This window comes from Narcine bancroftii, chromosome 3 (genome assembly GCF_036971445.1).
Source record: "Narcine bancroftii isolate sNarBan1 chromosome 3, sNarBan1.hap1, whole genome shotgun sequence".
In the NCBI taxonomy this organism is placed as follows: domain Eukaryota; kingdom Metazoa; phylum Chordata; class Chondrichthyes; order Torpediniformes; family Narcinidae; genus Narcine; species Narcine bancroftii.
The window spans coordinates 146,794,139-146,815,957 of NC_091471.1; the positions used below are offsets into that span (position 1 = coordinate 146,794,139).

General features: G+C 40.9%; 1 protein-coding gene across 2 annotated transcripts in view; it reads right to left on the reverse strand.

The window, feature by feature from the left end:
• Positions 1-16,536, reverse strand: part of slc7a11 (solute carrier family 7 member 11) — a 158,624-nt gene extending 142,088 nt beyond the window's left edge. The window contains exon 1 of one of the 2 annotated variants that reach the window (XM_069925388.1): positions 15,924-16,536. In XM_069925388.1, coding sequence (XP_069781489.1) covers positions 15,924-16,206 — 283 coding nt within the window. In that variant the 5' untranslated portion in view covers positions 16,207-16,536. The remainder of the gene's footprint in view (positions 1-15,923) is intronic. The other variant, XM_069925389.1, reaches the window with a different exon arrangement.
• Between the last annotated feature and the right edge of the window lie 5,283 nt (positions 16,537-21,819).

Here is a 21,819-nt window from a genome sequence, read left to right on the forward strand (position 1 = left end):
TGTTGCCCTTATGATTTTGTGGGCTACTTTTGCATGATCTGATTTCTTCGAACATGCCAAAGTCATGCTGTTCAGTTAACTGGCTATTGTAAATAATGTCCCAATGCAGACATATGGCAAAAGAATCGAAGGAAATTTGATGGGAATGAGAGATAATATTTTGCAAGTGCATCAGAAAACAAAAGCCCCTTTCACACTTGCATTTGACTAAACTGGCTGTTCAGTGTCCTGGGATTGAATGGGGGTTTGGCTTTTCACACTTGACCACTCCTAATTGGGACATTGAACACTTTCACACTTGCAAGGAGCCATCCCTGGGGTTAGGGCTGTTCTACCTTCTACTGGTGACATCATGACGCGTCAAGCAATGGTGGACCTGCCATATATCCTGATCTATGTATTATGATCTTATATTTGAACAAAATTAATCATGCATAGTAATAACATAATTAAGCTTTATGTACAGCACAGTATGAGCCCTTCAGCCCATTGTTGTTGTGCTGACCTACATAAACCTTTATAAGGGACCGTGGGAAAGTGTGAGCAATAAATAGTAATAGCGGACAATTTTTAACAGGATGGGAAAGTTGGTAGTGCACAATTTATAAAGACTATGGGAAAGTTTTTAGCACTATCACATTCAATTTATAAAGACCGTGGGAAATAAGCAATGGTGGACCTGCCCTCCCAGAATTTCATGTGGCAGAGAAAAGGCTGTAAGTCCGACTGCATACATAGAATATTCATAGAGGGGTTTCTCTGTCACATAGCATTCTGGGAAGTCAGGTCCAACATTGCATTTTTCTCATGGTCTTTATAAATTGTGCATGATAGCACTACCAATTTTCCCACGCTGTTTAAAAATTGTCTGCTATTGCTATTTTTTGCTGTTTATTTCCTCTCTCTCTCTCTCGCACTGAGACTTTTCCATCACAAAGTTTATACCTTCATTTTAATCTTTCCTTCCTGCCCTCACACAAAAACTTCAGTCATTTCAATCCCACAATGTAATTACTCCTTTCACACTTGCCTGATTGCAACACTGGTGTCTGCAGATGCCGGGGTTGTTCTAGGGGTCGAGGCCGTCAATCCCCAGCATGAGATGACGTCATCTGACGCCAACATTGAGCTGATTTTGCTTTCACGCTTGCCACTTTAAAGGCCGATTGACGTTTGATTCCTAGGATCACTTGCAAGTGTGAAAGGGGCTAAAGTTTAGGTGGGTCAGCTGGCCTGCATCTAGGTCATTATAAATAAATAACATCCACCATAATTGACCAGCTTAACAGGAATTCCCTTCCGTCTTATCTGAAAGGGTGTCAATTCACACAGCATTTGATGACATATAGTATTATTTGTGTAAAAAAAAAAATTGTGTTGGATTAGCTGATACACAGTTTTTGCCCTTAGTAATAATTGTGATCCAGGCATTATGCTAGGGACTCCAATATGCTCCTACTGTGTCTAATGTGAGAACTGTGAGGCCTCCCATCAAAATCTCTGGGATTGCACAGACTTAGCATGAGAAATGGCATGTATGTACATTTCTGTATGTATTTTACATTTTACACTAATATATGCATTGAACTTCTTACATATCAAGGCAATTTGATTTTACATTTATTGCCACCTGAGTCATTAGGAGCTGGTTGCATACAAAAATTAATTATACAATATTGTAGGGACACATTATATTGCAAAAACATTGCATATTTGAAAATGGATTAAAACAGTATTATTTGCATCCACTGGAATTTTCAGATGGGTTAATTGCCAATTAATTGGCTGCAGCCATTCTGGGCACAACAAGTGCCCATGAACTGCAAAAAGATTTAACAAACTTCATTTGTTTTGGTTGAGGGATGTGCATGGACTCGGGGAAACATAGTTCATTCAAAATATGTCGATGGCATCTATTGTGTCTATCTGAATGGCCTGAAGGGTTCTATTTAATATGCCGTGCTTGCTTCATCAATCCATCACTCAGTCTTATTGCATCAGAGTGTCATCTTAGATCATGAGCTCATGTCTTGCATTGGGATTTCAACTTACAATAGTTTGATTTAGGGGTAAAAAATGCTGCCTCTGACTGGGGCGATATATTTCTCAAGTGAATGTTCCAGTCCCCTTAGCACCTCTCAACATGTTGCAATATGGTGTTTCTCACTGGAGATATTTTCTTGAGGACATTGGGATATACATAAAATCAGGATATACATAAAATAGTGAACTGAAATTAGGTGATTATTATGTGAGTTAATTATGTTAACCCAATAATTACGTGAGTATAGTTTTTTGCACTACAGATAAGTAGATATTTTGCCAGGCCCACAGGAAAAATAATTTCAGGGTTGTATGCGATGTTCTGAATGTACTCTGAACTTTGAGAAATCAAAGACTCCCAATGCAGAAATTAGATTTTGCCACTAGTAGCCCTTGTTTTTAAATTTTACCACTGGTAGCCCCTCCTGGCCCATGAGTCCATGCCACCCAAACCCCAATTTACCTACAACCCCTGTATGTTTTTGAAGGTTGGGAGGAAACCAGAGTGAACCCATGCAGACACCGAGAGAACATACAAACTCCTTACACACAGTGCTGGATTTGAATCTGGGTCATTGGCTCAGTAACAGAGTCGCACTAATCTCCCTAATTTTTAAATCACCTGTATGACTCACCTCCTCCATTTAACCCCTTTGTTTTTGTTGCCTCTCTCTCCCTTTGCCCGACATCTACCAATCTACTGCTTTTGTCCTCATGTTTCACCCTGATTCACCAAGCCCACATAAGTCCCTGTTATACTCCTTCCTAACCTGACTTCTTTTCACTAATTTTTCTTCTCCATATACCCAGTTTTAATTAAAAGTTTGGGCCCAAAATATCAACTGATGCTGATCAGCACATTGACTTCCTCCAGTAGATTGTTTAGCTTCAAATTTCAACATCTTCAGTCTCTGTGTATCTCAAAACTGGTCAAAATGTGTTGCAAACTTTAATATATATGGAGGGCATTAATTTGGCAATTTCAGTCATAAAGAATGGGCTCATAGCAAATAAGAAGCTTTACAGTGTACCTAATTTCCCACAGAAATGTTGTCTGATGATTCACAATAAGGTCACTTCAAACTTTCAGGATAATTAATTGCACTTTAGAATTTTGCTGAGTGGATTCCACTGTCCACACTTGGAGTAACCTTGACCACATCCATGGAGGTCAACTTGCTGGCTGAGTCCAGCCTTGAGCTGAGCGACAGATGTAACAAAGCAATGTATATGTGGATGGGCCAGAACAAGCCCTTCCCAAAGAAGCTCAAAAAAATCATTGACTGATGATAGAGCCTCAGCTATAGATTTGCAACATTATCTGGGCTTCTCAGTGGACATTAAAAATAATTATTTGAAGGCTTCTTAAGCAGTAATGAAAACATTGGAAGCATTGAACAGCAACATCAAAATAATCTAAAAACATTAAAAGTTCATCCAATTAAAAACATTATTTTGACATAAGTTTGATACTCCATTGTTCTGTTGAATTACTTAAGTTTCATCTTTGTAGTCGCAAATTTTCTGTTCATATGAACGACCTCAGGAATCTAAGAGGGACCATGAAAGAGTTCTTCAGCTTAAATACATCAAATACACTTTATTGACTACAGTTTGATACTTAACACCAAACTCCCCTCAAAACTATTTAGCAAATTCCATTGTGATAATTGAGGCAACCAACTCTGCAAACTCTATAAGAGGGTCAATCTAAACCAGTGGTTGTCAACCTTTCTCTTTCCACTCACATACCACTTCAAGTAATCCCTATGCCATCAACGCTCTGTCATTAGTAAGGGATTGCTTAAGGTGGTATATGAGTGGGAAGGGAAGGCCTGGACAGAGTAGATGTGACAAAGTTGTTTTGCAGGGTGGGGGAGTCTAGGATAAGAAGGCATAAGGAACTGCTCAGTTTAAGGTGCATGGCAAATTTCATACGATCATAGAAATTAATGATATACAGGAGGGCATTTGCCTCACTATAGTTGTACTGTTGACAGATTGCAACCTAATCTAACCTTCCTATATTAGATTTGCCACCTGCCAGCCATCGGTTCTTCAGGTACTAACTCAACTAGGTGTTACTAGGATTTCTGCCTCCGTCATCCCTCTAGATCATGAGTTCCAGATCCATACCAATCCCTGAGTTAAAAAATAAATACCCGCCTCATTCTAATTCTTTACAAATCACTTTAAATCTCACGATGGTTGATCCATCTGCTCCAGGGTTTTGATCTTTTGGATATCTTCAGAATCAGAATCAGAACTTATCTCATGAACGTGTCACAAAATTCATTGTTTTGCAAAAGCGTCACAGTGAAAACATTTATAGAACCACCTTACAAAATAAATAAAAATTGTGCAAGAGAAAATGTAAAAGTAAGGCAGTGTCTGTGGTTCATATTGTTCATTCAGGAATCTGACAGTAGACGGGAAGAAGCTTTCCTTGTGCTGCTGAGTGCTCATCCTTGGGCTCCTCTACCTTAGCTGAGTATAGCCTGGGTGGTGGGGGTCCTTAAGGATAGAAGCTGCTTTCTTAAGCCACCTCCTCTTATAGATGCCCTTGATGGAGTGAAGACTGGTGCCTGTGATGTCACAGGCTCAGTTAACTAGCCTCTGGAGTTTTTATTTTATTTTGAGTGTTAGCACGTCCATACCAGGCAGTGGTGCATCCAGCCAGAATTCTCTCCACGGTACACTTATGGAAGTTTTTGAGAGTCTTCGGTGACGTACTGAATCTCTTCAAACTTGTCACAAAGGATAGCTGCTGGTGAGCCTTTTCGAGATTGCATCAACATGGAGGCGCCAAGGTCAAATCCTCGGAGATGTTGACACTCAGGAATTTGAATTTCTTGACCCTCTCCACTGCTGACACCTTGATGAGGACTGGATCGTGTTCTCCAGAATTCTGCCTGAAGGCCACAATCATTTCCTTGGTTTAGCGAATGTTGACTGCAAGGTGATTGTTGTGACACCACTCAATGAGCTCATCCTGTACGCTTCATCATTGCTGTCTCTGTTACTACTGGTAACTGTGGGTGTCATCAGCAAATGTATAGATAGCATTAGAATTATGCCTAGTGCCACAGTCATGTGTGTAGAGTGAGTAGAATAGAGGATTAAGTACACATCCTTGAGTCACACCTATGTTGATTGACAGTGAGGAGGAGAAATTGTTTCCATTTGTCTTCCAATGAGGAAGTCAATGATCCAGTTGAAGAGGAGGGTACACAGACCCAGGGTTTGGGCTTGTTGACCAGCACTGAGGGAATAATGTTAGAAAATAATAAAATAATATCTCTGCCTTGTCTTCTCATAATGTCTCTCCACATCCACTTCCAAAAAAAACTCATTTTATCTAATCTTTGTCACAACATTTAAACTACAATTTACCAGTTTCCTCCTCTTCATCTTCATGAAACTGTACTCCATTGAGGTGACCAGAGCTGTGTGCTGAACTGAGATTGAGCCCTAGACGTTTCTGGCCTCTCAAGCAAGGACACGGCAGCAATGAACACAGTCGCTTTAAAACTGCCCCCTTTTGGACGCTTCGCCCACGCACATGGTTCGGGCAAGCTGAAGCGCTGTTTCACCTCAGGCAGATAACCTCAGACTCAACGATGTTTTACCACGTCATCAGTACCCTCGACCAGGAAACGGCTGGCAGCGGAATGGTTCTGTCTGTAGGTGAATTGAAATGGGTCCAGTGTCTCAAGAAGTTGCATTTGATGCATTCCATCACCAGGCATTTAATGCATTTCATAATGGTGAAAGTCAGTGCCACCAGGCAGTAGTCATTGAGACCTGTTACTGTCACCCTCTTTGGTACTGGGATGATGCTGGCTGTCTTGAAACCAACAGGGATGATGAACTGCTGCAGTGATGTATTGATGATGTCCAATCAAACCTCCATCAGTTGATCTGCACAGTCCTTCATTACCCAACCTGTTATGTTGTCTGGTCTTGCTGCCTTGTGTGGGTTTACCTTGGATAGGGTTCTCCTCACATTGGCTGCATCTAAGCAGAAGACCTGTTCATGAGGGGAACATGGAGATTTCTTCAACATCAGTCTGTTTTTCTTGTTGAATTGTGAACAGAAGATGTTTAGCCTGCTTGGAAGAGAGGCGTTGTTATCTTTGACACGCAAGGTTGCCTGTGGTCTGTTATAGTTTTGATCGCTTGTCAGATGTGCCTGGTGTCGCCAGTGTCACACAGCTGTCAATGGATTTTCTGTACATACTCATGCTTTTCCTTCCAGATTGCATGGGAGAGTTCAGCCCTGGCTATTTTTAGTGCTATCTTGTTCTATGTCCTGAAGGCAGCATCATGAGATCTGAAAAGGGCCCAGATTTCTGCATTCAACCATAGTTTCTGGTTAGCCTGGTTATGAAGCATTTGATCTTGATGACATCCTCAATGCTCTTGCGGATGTAGACAGTCACTGAGCTGGTGTACGCTTCTATGTTTACATGAGCATTGTAGGTGGCCACTCCCCTGAAATAGCTTCAGTCCATGGTCTCAAAGCAGTCTGTTGCGCTCCGGTGCCCCCCCCCCCTCAATCCCCACAGCCATGCTCTGATCTCCCTGCAAACTAGCTTCCTTCATTTTGCCAGTGGTCGGTATGCCAGGTTTGGCAGGATTGATATATCATCGGAGTATCCAAGGTGGGGACGAGATGCAGCCTTGTAGACACCAGGAGCATTGGGATACACCCAATCAGGGTGTTCTCTCATCTGCTGGTGAAGTTAGCATGCTGTTGAAACTATAGTAGACTGTTTTTAAGTTGGTGTGGTTGAAATCCCCAGTCTCTCTCTCAAGCCCTTTGTAAACAATATACAGTTGTCTCCATCAGAAGACAAGGTACATTTCTTGTTAACAATTTATTCTCAAGGACATCTTAAGGATGGACACTTATTGCTGACCTTGCCAGGGATGCTAAAAATCTGCAACTGAATAACAAATAAACTTTGGGATAATTTGTTTTATTTTCAAGGAATGGACACAAAACAAACGAATCAAGTTGTTCCTAAACTGAACTCAACTTTGTGTGATGGCATAAAATGAGTAACATTGGTAAATGTCTTAGCTAGTTTTCATTCTTCATTGTGTTTATTTCCATTGAATTTATCATCTTTGTTTTGCTAAGGCAATCTCTCTATTTTATAATAGCAAATAAATATTTTGAAGGAATTATGCTTATTTTGTGTTTGTTGCAGATATTTTCGTGGTATGAGCAAAATACTTTCAAAGGGGTCTTGAATTAGTTTCAAGATGGGGAAAGCCTCTGCGATGCAGGGGAGACAATCAACAATTTCTCCAGTACCATAATTCCACTTCAAGACATAGGGGAAGAAAAGTATCCTGCCATCCCAGGTGCCCTCTCTGAGATTACAGGAAACATCCCATTTCATCTTAAACAGTTTTTTGACATTAGTAACACAGGAAGCTGTTTTGAAGAAACCTCTTGATGAAAGATTCCAGCAAAAAAAAAAACCATTCTTTTTCTCCCATTGATGCTGTGCAGCCCCTGAAATCCTCCAGCAGGTTGTTTGTTGCTTTTGAATTGGAAATGTAGGTTTGGAAATTCCTCCAAGTCACTGGTTCTATGCCATGGTAATTTTAGTGACAAGTGCTGCAAGATATGTGAAACTAATGCAAATGTCAATGTGGAAAGAGGCTTTTCTGTCGCACTGTATTGAAACAATAGCATAGAGCGTTTGAGCATGTTTTTTTTGCCAGAACTATTTGAAACGAGCTCCTTTGCATTCAGAAGCAGGTAAAGCATATGTGGTACACTTCAAAAGACTGTGGATCTTTTGGGTAGAAGTGACTGTGTAATCACAATGTATCTTATTTTTTTCTGACGTTTTATTCCAATGAATATCCAAACTCAATATTGCTTTTCCAAAATTTCTATTGTGTTCATGATTCTATCTCTACATAGACAATTGTGCCATGTTAGAAAGTACTATCACACTCACACTCACACTCACACAGATATATATACAATATATATACCATTTACAATGTGCGTATGTGTATAGCCTCTCCTCTACTATGTGACTTACAAGCATCCAAACACAAGACTAAAAAAATACTGTATAACTTTTTTTAAATAAAAGAAAAAATGTAAATATAAAAACTACGTTTGGCCGTATGGCTAACAGCTGCGTGCTTACAATAGTGACCATCAGATAATATCCTGGCTTTGGTGTAAATCACAGTATCTCTTTCAGTTCTCATCCTCAGTTGCCATTCGGTAAGTGCGCGAATCAAGTTAATCTAACGAATACATGATTCACCATTCTGAGAAACCATGTGCATTCAAAAACATTAATAAGCAGACCCTTCCTGTCCACTACTGATCCAACCCCAAATCCTGAATAACTAAGGCCTTGTTTGAAGACTGGTTTGTAAATTGTTTTATTCCCAGTGTTCAGGAATATTGCTTAGAATATAGAAAGTGTATCCCATTCAAGACAATGCCCCTGGAAATCCCCCTCATCTGGATGATCTTCATCCTGATGTTAAAGTGATATATTTGCCACCAAACACAACTTCTATCATTCAGCCAATGAATCAAGGAGCAATAGCAACTTTTAAAGCTTATTACTACCTTCCATCAACATTTGCACAAGCTATAGCAGCAATGGATAATGAGGAAGTATCTTTGCACAATTTTTGGAAATATTTAAACATACTGGAGTATGTTGCTGCTGTGATAGTCTTGAGTGTATCAAAACTATCGCAGCAACATGGGAGGATGTGACTAAAAAATGAATGGAATTTGAAAATAATGTCTCAATTACTACGAACACATATTTAAAGACTTTGATAAAGAGGATATGGTTGACAAAATTAGAGAGAAAATTGTGAAGCTCACAAAAACTCTTGAATTAGAAGTTGAAGTGTAAGATGTGAAAGTTATTAGATTTTGAATCAAAAGAACTGACCGGTGAAGAGTTAATCAAAATAGAAGAAGAAAGAGTTGCAGTGAAGGAGGAAAGAGGAAGAGAAAGAAAAGGAGGAGCCACAGAAGTTGTTCACTGTAAAGGGGTTGGCAAATGTGTTTTCACAAGTAAATAAACCTCTTGCCAATTTGAAAAGCATGGACCAGAACGTTGAAAGATTTGCCAAGGTTGATTGTCAAATTCAGGAAACTTTAAATTGCTATCATCAAATCTATGCAGGGGAAAAAAAGAAGCAAACAATCCAAACAAATTTAAGCATGTTCTCAAGCATGTGACTACCGCCACAACCCCCTGCCCCTCAACCCACCAAGATGAAGACTGTAATCTCAGAGAGGGCACCTGGGATGGCAGGATACTTTTCTTCCCCTATGTCTTCTCACAGCCAAGTACAAGGACATCTAAGGGATGAGGTTGAGATGATGAAAAAATTGATTTAATGTCTTGTTTTTTTTTAAATTCTTTACTATTTCATTTTTTTTTGTACTGCATAAGATGTAACTTTTCAATGCATTTTACTTTTCTATGAATTGTATGCTATACGACAATAAACGAAATGCAATGTCACCTTTACACTTTTATATTTATATACTGAGTAGGTTAAAAGAATGCTGAACAGGTAGATGACTTCTACATGCCTCGCTAACATACATTCGACATGTCAATTTTGAGTTCCGACCGGTCGGTCAGAAGGGAACTAAGATGTATGTTGAGGAATGGCTCTCTCGCTCGCTCGCTCTTGTTGTGAAGTATTACCAAGAGACAACTCACAAAGATGAATCGATAATCTGCCGACTCATTGTAAGTAACTAATTGAGATGTGGACTCTGAGAATCTAAAAATTATTGTTCTAGCACCACTCAACCAAATTAAATGCAAAAACAAAACACTTGAAGACAACTTCTGAGGTGCAGATTTGCAGCTTTTACAGTTTTGGAGTCATATTTCACTTCATCAGTGCCTCAGTTGGTAAACCTCTCAATTCAGAGTCAGCTTGTAATTTCAACTTGAGTTCAAAATCAGGGTAATACAGAACTTCCACCCAGTTCCAAGAGAGTGCTGCATTATCAGAGGGGTGTCTTTTGAATGAGGAATGAAACCAATATCTTGCTTACTCCCTGAGATGATATTGAAAATGATAAGGGGGGGGGGTGGATCTCATCTTTCAGGGCAATATTTGTCCCACATATCAGAAAATTAAAACAGATTATCTAATAATACTGCAGACAATTCCAGAATTTCCAGTGAAAACATTATCTGTCATGCTCTCTAACGATATTTAATTAGAAAGGGCTGAATCATGATGAATAACATCAAAGAAATGTTTGCAATGTTCAACAAATTCTTGGAGGTCAGCCAGTAAGTAATTCATACCTGTGAAAGTGTGCCAACTTACTCACAACTTTACTTTGTCAATTGTACAGCTCGGTTGGATTCTCTCCCTTAAAATCCAAGGCGACTGAAAGAGATACCTCAGCTGGTAATAGTCTCACTTCACTTCAGAGACTTCATCCCAAAATCTTTGGGTCAAAACTTTAGTGTAGAAATTCATTCTACAAGATTGCTGACAACTCAATCATTGTTAGTTGAATAACTGGAAATGTCATAAGCCAGGGTGGAAATAAAGAGCCGGGTTGGGTGGTGCCAGAACAATAATTTTGCTCTCAACGTCACTGACCAAATTGTTGATTTTAAGGAGACGTCAAAGGACTACACATCTGGTCCGCATTAATGGAATTGAGGTGGAGAGGGTTAGTACCTTTAGACTCTCAGAGTCCACATTTCAGAAGTCCTGTCCTGGAGCTAGCACATTGAGGCAACCATAAAGAAAGTTCATCAATGCCTCTACTTCCTAAGATTTCTGAGGAGATTTGGCATGTTATCAGATACACTAGCAAATTTCTACAGGCACAATATAGAAACTGGTTGGTAACTGGAATGCCTAGGAATGGTCAGCAACATTGTCAGGTCCATTGCACACCCTGAGATCCCATCCACTGAAGACATCTCTCTGAGGCACTGCCTTAATATGACTGCCAAGATCATAAAAGGATCCCTATCACTCTGGTAACAACCTCACTGCTATCCACTGAAGACATCTCTCTGAGGCACTGCCTTAATATGACTGCCAAGATCATAAAATGATCCCTATTCACCCTGGTAACAACCTCACTGCTACCTTCAGGCAGAAAGTACAAAAGGCTAAAGCCCAGCTCCTCCAGATTCAAGAACAGTTTATTTCCAATAGTCTTGAACCTCTCCTTGTTACACTAATCAGATTGCACTGACACCACAAAACAGCTGTCTGCATTATTGAAAAGTCAGTTTTTCTTGTACTTTTGGGTAACTGTGTATATTTCTTATCAATCTATCTATGTATTTTTGTCTTTTTAAATTCAATTTATATATACTATTGCAGTTTTTTTTTTAAAAAGAACTTGTTCGCCAGCAGGTTAAAAATTATGCACATTGCCCAAAACTGATTATTTGCCAATTTTCGTATTCCTGTTCTTTGGAGCTTGCCATGCATAAATTTGTTCCCACATTTTCTAATTTGTCAAAACACTTGAATGGCTATGATTGGCATTGTTTGACTTGGATACATTGATGTTGTAAAGAAGCACAAAGTGTCACATTAAATGAGTGACACTACAAAATATTAGTGCCTTGCAACAAGAGGTGAAAGCTAAAGCAATTATATTTAGCAGATAAAACATAATTTAGTCAGATGTAAATGTCTGTTGATTCTAATTCCTTCAAAGAGATGTTCAATTATTTTGACACCTCTTCACCCCTACAATTGCAACACAATCCCACTGAACTGCTGATTAATCCATGTGGTAAGTTTACAATTGCTTCTAATACTCCACATTTAGACAGCTATCACACTCAAATTAGTCTTGCAAATTGAAAAAGCTAAATGGTCCCAACCATATGTTCAGAATCAATGAATTGTAGGGCACAAAAATTATTAATGAAGGCATTTCCAGATAACCACTCTGCTCTTTTTTTTGAGAGTTTAGGTATTAATCTGTGAGTTAAATTAGACACCTTCAATTCCACAATGAATATAAAATATATGGCTATTGTGAAAATAAAGCAAGTAGGTATGAAAATTTTAATGACAGGAACTGTGTAATTTCAGAAGTGCTGAATGCATTGATTGATTCATTCATAGAAATGACCATGGAACATGTACGAATGAAGGAGATAGTCCTGTAAATGATGTTGCAAAATTGTTTTGTATTGCCTGGTGTCACAATTAAAGGCAGAAGGACTATGGGTAGGTTCTGTAGAAAACATTGGTACAGAATATCCTTTGGTGCTGGTAGCAAATCCACTTGTTATTATTGGGACGTTTCCATCATACTTGGTTACCATCTTCCCCATAAATATTCTTTGTGAGAAGAAAATTGGGAACCTATTGACATGGCAACAAAAACTGGAGTACATTCTGTTACAAAAAGAACAACAACTTTAATGAAACATGATTTGCTGAAGCATGTTTAAAACTTGTAACTTTTTGGCTAAAATTTGCTAGTTGGACACAATAATGAAAAACCTAATTAGTTTGTTGTACAAAACAAATGTAAAATGCCATTTGACACATTCAGGATCATTGGCACGAAAATGGAAACAAACAGAAATGAACTAATCAAAAACAGCATACGAAATTTGAAGAGATTAGATTATTTATTTAACTGGGTTGGTTTTCATTATTGGGATGGCATGGTTGGTGTAGCGGTTACAGCTCCACCGATCGAGACTGGGGTTCAAATCCTGTGCTGTCTGTAAGGAGTCTGTACGTTCTCACCATGAATGCGTGGTTTTTCCCTGGTGGCTCCGGTTTCCTCCCACCGTTTGGAATGTACTGGGGGTGTAAGTTAATTGGATGTAAATTGGACTCGTGGGCCGAAATGGCATGTTACTGTGCTGTATGTTTGAATTAAAATAACTCTACTCAATTAGTTATAAAAGCAGCATAAATGATGGCCAGTGCTTTTTATTCCATCTTCGTTTCCTTTAGCTCTTTCAGAAGTTACAGTGGATCAATAGTCAAATTTCCAACTTTTAACAAGATCCCTCTTCATAAATCAATGCTTCCCTCCCCCAACATGTCACAACTGTGCACATGCTGCTGCTGACCATTCCTTTCACAGGACCAATCAAAAGAATTTCTAAACAAAATTGATAACCCTGGCCAGCAATTCTCCTAAACCCAGTCAGCTAACCTTGATTATGCTGCTGTTTGTATAAAGAACATACATGAGTAGCTAACCTGAGTACTTTTTGCATGAAAGATTATTCAATGCAAAATCTTCATAATCACCATTGTACAAACCTGTTCCATGCTCTGGAAATATGTGGCAATTACTATTTTAGATTTTAACCTATTGGTATATTTACTTATAACTTGCAACTCAGTCAGACAATATCTTTGAGTTCACCAGTCACTGTAATTGGAAAACTAATAAGACAGATCCAAGTCAAAACAAGAAAGTTAACAAAGTTGATTTACACTGCCACAAAATGTAATTGTGTGCTTGCTTCTTGCAGAGATTTCAGGAAAAGAATCAGAAAGTTCCTGATGATTGTGGTGGGTGCATGGGGACTAGATGGATATAGGGAAATTTGCCAATGGGGGCAATTTTAAAACAAATTATGTGCATCAGCCAAGGTCAGTAATGACAGTGGAGACACACAAGAGACTGCAAATGCTGGATCTGGAAGTCAAGCATGCACAATGTACATCAGTGGCCCACATTTCCAGCCATTGAAGAGTTTGGACTGGAAACGTGGACCATTCTTTTTCTCCCACTGCTCAACATGCTGAATTCATCCAGCAGAGTTGTCCAGATCAACTTACGACAAAGATCTGCACCATGAAGTGACCTCCACTCGTCTCTGTAGACACATACTGACCTCACCTGTAGTGTGTATAGACCTAGGAACAAGGCCATGGGTTACCATTGGCAGTGGAGCAAAATAAAATGGGTGCTTGCAAGTGGATTTTGGGTTCTGAACCTTTATGCTGAGGTTACTCAGGCTGAGCCCTCAAAGCAACGCCACCATCTTCAGATGGAGAGGCTGTGTGATATAAACTTTAGGTGCTTTCAAATTGCAGCACCCAAGTAGTCCTCCTTGGATCTGGGTGTGATTACTGGGTTGTGGGTGCAGGATGCACCTTTCCAATCACAGCCAGACCTACATGATAATTCACCAACCCAGTGACTCAAGGGGGATCCCGCCCCTGCGATAACATGGTGAGTGACACTTCATGACCCTTCATGCACTCACAGGAAGTAATGCCAATCAGTTGCCTCCCCGACTACTGAGTCAGTAGCCCCCACATCAGTTGTCACCTTCCCATCAATCAACACCTACCCTGTCAGCCACCCCCCCCCCGTCAATCGCACCCCCCATCAGTAACACCCCCTGCCAATGACATGCCGTTGCCATGAATGGGGGGGGTGGGGGTGGTTTCAGCGTGACATTCAAACAGCTAGAGCAGATCCGGCACCATGAGAAATTAAGGGTAAGGAAGATGGCCATTGCTCCCTCACTCTCCCACACTGAGCCATTGGCACGAGGTGTTCACAGCAGTGGCACATCATGACCCCTCACTCTCCCCCCCCCCCCACCCAATCATGCAGTGGCCTCTCTCCCCTAAATTGTGGCAGCAACTTCTCTCCCCCAATCACAACAATGACCACTATAACCCCGCCCTCCCACCATGTTTGTGGCAGCTATCACTCTTCCCCGATTATGGCAGCGCAACCTCTCTCCCCCGATCACAGCAGCGACCACTCTCCCCTGATTGAAGCAACGACCTCTCTCCCCTGATCGCAGCAGAGAACTCCCTGCCCCCCCAAATCACAGCAGCGACCACACACACCCCACTCGTGGCAGTCGTTTCACTCAATGCGAGTGCGTTAGTGACCTCTCTCCCCCGATTGGAGCAGCGACCTTTCTCCACTCCCACCCAATCGCAGCAGCGACCACGCTCAGCCCATTCGTGGCAGTGGTCTCACGCTCCCCGATTGTGGCAGCGACCACTCCTCACAACCCCACCACCCCCCCCCCCCCCCGTGGTGATATGTAATTACACCAGTAGGTCACCAGGGGTCATCCTGGTGACCTTGTACATAAAGCAGTCCAGAGCTACAGTCTAGCCTTCCAGGTTTGTCTTGCAGAGAGACAAGACCTCTTAGTGTACATATTAGTTTATTAAATTGTACTGACAATAACCACACCAGCAGTGCGAGTATAAGACAGCTTTAATAAATTTACACTGAGGTCTTGTCTCTCTGCAAGACAAACCTGGAAGGCTAGACTGTAGCTCTGGACTGCTTTATATACAAGGGATGACCTTTGGTGACCTAGTGGTGTAATTACATACCACCCCAATCATGGCATTGGCACTTCAGCCAGCCAGGGAGGCAAACACCGACATCACCAGAGTAACCGGGTCGTCCATCTCCCCTTTCAAACCGCCAGACCAGGATGCCTGGGTAAGTTTTTCTGGGGTTCGCTGACCAAGTCTGAGGTAGGTCAGGGACCCGGTTGGACCCATGTAACCTGGGACACCAGTCGAGCAAATTGCCCTGTTAACCCCGCTTTACATCACAGTTTGAAAGTGTCAGCACGCCTACCCACTCAAGGATCTGGACAGTGGCATCCTCATCACTAGGATTTTATTCAATCGTTTTACAGAGTATTACGTTCAACTTTCTTTGCACTTTCTAACATTTGAGAGCATAAAAAAGAATATTCTTGACGTCTGATGTGCAGAATAGGGCACAAACTTGGGGGGGGGGGGGGGGATCAGAATCTTCCTATCATTAGGTCTGAGCATGTCATCAGGACCTGAAACAAAGCTTGAAGTTGGGCTAAGTGTGGAGCTCAACTCACCGAACAGCGACAAGATACCGCAAGCAGTCCACATGACCAGGGCCATGCCTACCGTGCCGGTGTTCTGCAAGATCCCCTTGGGAGAGATGAAGATTCCGGCGCCGATGATCGTCCCAATTATAATCGATATGCCTCCCAACAGATTCACCTTCTTCTTTAAAACCACTTTCCCATGAGGACTTTTACTTGGTCGCCCTGAGTCCCTGCCAGGTGACATGGATCCACAGGTGTCCGGCTTCAAATGCTCTTTGCTGGAGGTGCCGGGTACTGGAGCCGTGCTCATCTTTCGATGACTGACTCTCCGGACGGGTAATGGTCTCTCGAACGCTGATCCCACGAACGGCACCGCTTTCTGTGCTGATTAATGTCTTACGGTGAAGGCAGGTATGCTCCGTTTAAGTCGACTTGCTGCTCATGTCACTGTATCCATGTGCATGCGTGAGTCTCTTTCTGTGCATGATATATATATATATATATATATATATATGCGCGTGTGTGTTTCAGCCAATGTGCAGCCTCCCTTAGCCGTCCGCCTGCTACTCGGGGAAACAAATACAGATTGATGTCACCTTCCAGGGTGTGTTGCATCAGCCAGAAAAGTAAGGAGTTGCAATTACTTTGAACTTTTTGTGTGCCCACGATACTTGGACAGTCTGCACTTCCCCCAATCACATGTCCCGCCCACTTCAAACTGCTCCAGTTTCTTCAGCTCTGCCCTCCTTTCTCTCCCACTCACAGTCGTGGTTCATCCTCCCTCCTTTTACAGACACGTGTCTGTAAAAATATGCAAATTGCATGTTCAATATCGTTTAATCATCAATAACTATTCATTGTTTCCACTTCTTTTGCAGGTGTTGACTATTCTATTTTATAGTTGTGTTTATTTTTCAAAAATCAGTCTGCAGGCTTGAGAATTATTTGTCTGTCTCTCTCTAATACACACACAGGTGTGTGTGTACATATATAATTTTTAATTCTTTTTTTAAACTGTGACACAGGAGTAAATTGTTTGAAATCGCCTCACTATTCTCAGAGATGACAATGTTGGTATGTTAACCTAGGATTTGAAAACCACTGTTTTAATCGTACCCAATTGACTCATTATGTAGACTGTTTCATAACTTCAAAGGAAAAGGGCCAATGACAATTTTTCTCAAGCAACATATTTCAGTAACAACCTTCCCTTCCCACTCACATGCCACCTTAAGTAATCCTTTACTAATCACAGGCATTACTTAAGGTGGTATGTGAGTGGAAGGAAAAGTTTGAAAACCACTCTTCTCTATTTCACACTTCAGGACCATTTATAATATTACAGATGCTCCATGCTGTGGTTTACATTCTCACAAGACCTCATATATATCTTCACTAATCCTCTACTTCACGGAAAGTTTCTCAGAATCAAGGATGACTCGCTTCCACATTGGCTTTATGGGTTCTGATTTTGGCGATGAGGCTTAAATGGAACTGTAAGTTCCTCCACAGCTGGGACAGCAGATGACTAATGGAGTAGGTGGGTGGATAATTAACATAGTGATTGCCCCTCCTTCTTTGAGTTCCAAGAAACAAACTGCCAGGGGGTTTTGTAGCATCAGCGGAGGGAAAGGGATGGTTGATGTTATGGATCGAGATCTTGCCTTAAGAATGAATCGAAACGTTGTTCATCTATTTCATTTTAGCATTTTGCACTTTGCTGCAGATTTACATCAAATGCAGTGTCATCTTCTTTGTGCATAGATTTGAGGATCCCAACACCATCCTGAGTGCTCGTTTTCCACTTTGAGTGACCATGGTCCAGAGTTTCCCAAAAGTCAATGGGGCTGTTGTTTATTTTCAGCCAGACTTTCAGCAGCATCTTGAATCTTTACCCTTGTGACCCAAATAACAACTTCCCATGACAGAGCTCACGACTGAACATTATTTTGGGAAGCTAGTATTGGACACGGAAAGGACATGCCATATGGAGACATTTTGGCTGCAATTTGGGCCTCAATGTGAAAGAAAACACTTACTTTGGCCCACTTATCCTCATAGTGCATTTGATGGAACCTGCAGAGATTACTGGTATGGAGTTATAAAGTCATATGTTAGCACCTAAATGGGGTTGTCAGTCTAACTTGTCTTTGTTGGCCACAATGTTTATACAAGCAAATTCCATTGCCCTGGGTTTAACCCATAACACTCCAAACCTTTCATGTTCTTGCACTTGTCTAAATATCTTTTAGAAATGACAAATGTACTTGCCTCTACCACATCCTCTTGCAGCTTGTTCCTCGTACCCAAAGTCTTTTGACAAAGGTGGCCCTCAGGCCCATTTAATTTCTTTCCCCTTTCACTTTAAATTTATGTCCTCTTACTTTAGATTCATCCACCCTGGGAAAACAAAGCTGTGACTATTTAAATTATATATGTCTCTCATGGTTTTGCAAACCTTGCTAAGGTCCCCCTTTGCCTCCTATGCTCCAGGAAGAAAAGTCTCAGCTTTCAGTTATACATCAAGCTCACCAGCCCAAGGAATATTTTTGTGAAATTTTTCAGAGACTTGAGGTGCATCTCTGAGGTAGTCCATTTTAAAAAACATAGGAAGATGCTGATCATGGCTGGCTGGTGCATCTGTAAGTTTTGTGCCAAGTTTAATCTCTTGATTTTCAAGTACCCTTTTTGTTGGCTGCATTAAAGGCAGTGACAAATTTCATCATTGATAGATGTTCTTGCTGAGAGTGAGAAATTGTCTGCATTGACCAGAATCTCATAGTAAGCCTATATTGTTGGAGGATGGTACTGTACAGCAAGGACATGTTGATATAGGATCTTTCATGCGCATACACTTAAGTCATATATATGTGTGCAACCTCAAACAGCTGCAGTTAAACACACCTATATTTTCCAGCAAAATCATGGTTGCACTAGAAAGCCTTTACTCAAAAAGTAGCGGCCCACTACCCGGGAGGTGACCCTATTCACAAAATGGCAGATGAACACGGCAATCTTCCAAAGACTGTGCAGAAAAATGGCATTTCTTCCCAGCTGACACCCTGCTTGGCAGAAACGCCAACCAATCAGCGGCCAGAACGCCATTGACGCAACTTCCACCGGCAATGTGGGGAAAACCAGGCCTAGCGGTGGATAACTGAGCCTATATAAGAAAGGCCAGCGAAAGCAATAAAGCAGTCTTGACTATAACCGCATCAAGTGTGTGTCATTCTTCCACTCCCTTCTGTAGGGTGCACACTACAACATGGTCATTAAATGGCATGGCATCACCTTTAAATGATGCAAATTCATTAACCTCTTAGTTTTTTGGGGGAAAATCAGCACTTAATTGGATGATGTGCAGTACAATACATTTCTACTACTGCATCAACCCATCAGGAATACACAACCATAAAACAATACTGGAACAGGCCCTTCAGCACACGTCTTCACCAAACATGGTGCCCAAGTTTATTGCCACGTGTACCAAGGTGCAGTGAGAAAATCGGTTTTGCAAGCACGTCAGCTAGATATCCCATACATAGTTCAAGCAGGATACAGTAGAGGTGTAGGGTTACAAAGAGAGAGAGATCAGTTGGTATAGAGCAGAGGCAACACAATTGTACCAGTACAATGCTAATCATAAGTATGATGCATAGTCTCACACAGTCTATATTTCACATAACTGCATGACCTGATTTTGCAATCAATGGCAAAGTAATGGCTCTAATGCTGACCACAAAGATAGTTGTTCACGGTATTTATATAGTACTCTTTCAGGGGAATCAACAATATGCGATGTCATTTAACTGACAGAGCAGGGCAGTCAAACCAGAAGGTAAAAATAATAATTTTTATTATAACTTAATGGATTTTACAGGTTATGGGGAAAAGAAAGATTAGAACATAAATATGTGATAAGGCTGCAAGTCGGAATAAATTTTAAAAGTAAAACAAAATATTTGTTATGTCAAAGTGTGGAGTATTGAAAATATACTTGAGGCAATAATAATCCAGATTAGCAAAATTCATTTTCAATGTGTGTGGGGTTGTTCTGTAGAAATTACAACATTAGACACCATTAAAAACTCATTCGCAGCTCACGCAACAAATCAAAACACTTCAGCCATTTTCACCACAAGAAGTAATAACTGGACTTCTCATCAGTTCTGCAGATTACATTGAGAAAGAATGCAGCCTTGCATCCCATTGAAACACAAAAAATCTGACCGCAGCTTCTGAATTCCTGCATTTAATTGCCTGGAAACATGCTCCAAAAGTTGCTGTCTGACCTTTTTCATTGAATTAGTGTCCACTAAAGCTCTAACTTTATTAACTTGTTTCCAGCAAGCTGCAAATGCCAAGAGTGTGACTTGTTGTATCCTGCTGGTTCTGAGGGGTTGGAAAATCAGTATCCTTGATCCAACTTGACTTGTCAACCCTGCTTTCCGTCCTAATGCAGTGGAAATTACCTATTATTAATTATCCATCCAGCACCTGTAAGAGTGGAACAGGAATCCTTGTGATGCAATAATCTTCCACAATGCCTGCTGATAGTACAGATTATCTTAACTGTTTGAGGATGACTCTGCTATTAAGTTACTGGCCAATATGCCATGTGGAATTAAATGTAGAGCAGGAGTCTTTCTGATGGGGTGGAACTCAGATCTAAGAACATTAATTTTGTTTTAATTTAGAAACAAAGCATGTTGACAGGCTATTTTGGCTCACAAATCCGTGCTGCCCAATTTAAACCCATTTAACCTGCATTTCCCCCCACCCCCCCACCCCGTACATTTTGAATGGTGGGAGAAAACTGGAGCCCCTGGGGAAAACCCACACAGACATTGGGAGAATGTACCAACTCCTTACAGACAGCATTCAATTCGAACCCCAGTCCCGATCACTGGCACTGTACAGGCATTGTGCTAACTGCTATGCCAACCATGCCACACATTCCTCAGCCTCCTTGGAAATTTTCAAGATTTCTCCCACATCTCAGACATTTGCCTCAGTGATGGGCATACAGCAACAAGTGGCAGTCTTCCACTTGTTGCTGAAAAGCTAATCATTCAATTGATTTTTTTTTGTTATTCTTTGATGCTTAATAATCCCCAATATTTTGATAAAGATGGGCTGAGTATTGTTCATGCCATGGAAAACTTAGTACCCTTAGTTATTCTTATGCCCTTAAATATTCAACAATGAGTATATTACACAATTCTGACCTATTTTGGATGTCAGAACTGGTATAATTTTTGTTTGATGTAGATTGTCATTATTGGACACTGGGATGCTGGTGTGGTAACTTGCCACCTGAAATGCTAAAGCCATGTGATCTGATGGCATCCATTTAGTGAATGTCTCTCCAATTGGGTGAGCATCAATTGGGGTGGTGTCCATGCTTCAAGGAGGACTCTCTAGTTTCTCTCTTGTGACATTCATTTCCAGCTCTCCGACCTGCTTCCCATCCTGATAAGCTGCAGCATGCAAGTCCCAGATCATAGTTGCCAGGTCGTGCAGTATGCAGTGAACATGACAGAAGCTGAGATTCACTCTGGAGAACACTTGTGCTCTGTTGTAGGAGTTACTGAATCCTGCAATGGAACAAAGAACAAATGATGTTAAACTGTGTCCTTAGTCTGATGTTTCTTTTATTATAATAAAGATACGTGGTTTCTTTTCAAAACTAGATTTATTAACTAACCAAACATCACCAAGGACAGAACATGCACATATCAGACTTCATGTGGAGGCATCCATCTTGAAACTATTCAAGATGCAACAGCATTCCAAAGATACAGCATTCCCCAGATGCTACACACTCCATCTCCAACTCCTCCTGGTGGTAGCACTCTATCACTACATCCCCTTTCCCTGAGATGACAAATTAATCAACATGACACATTAATACAGTATTTTT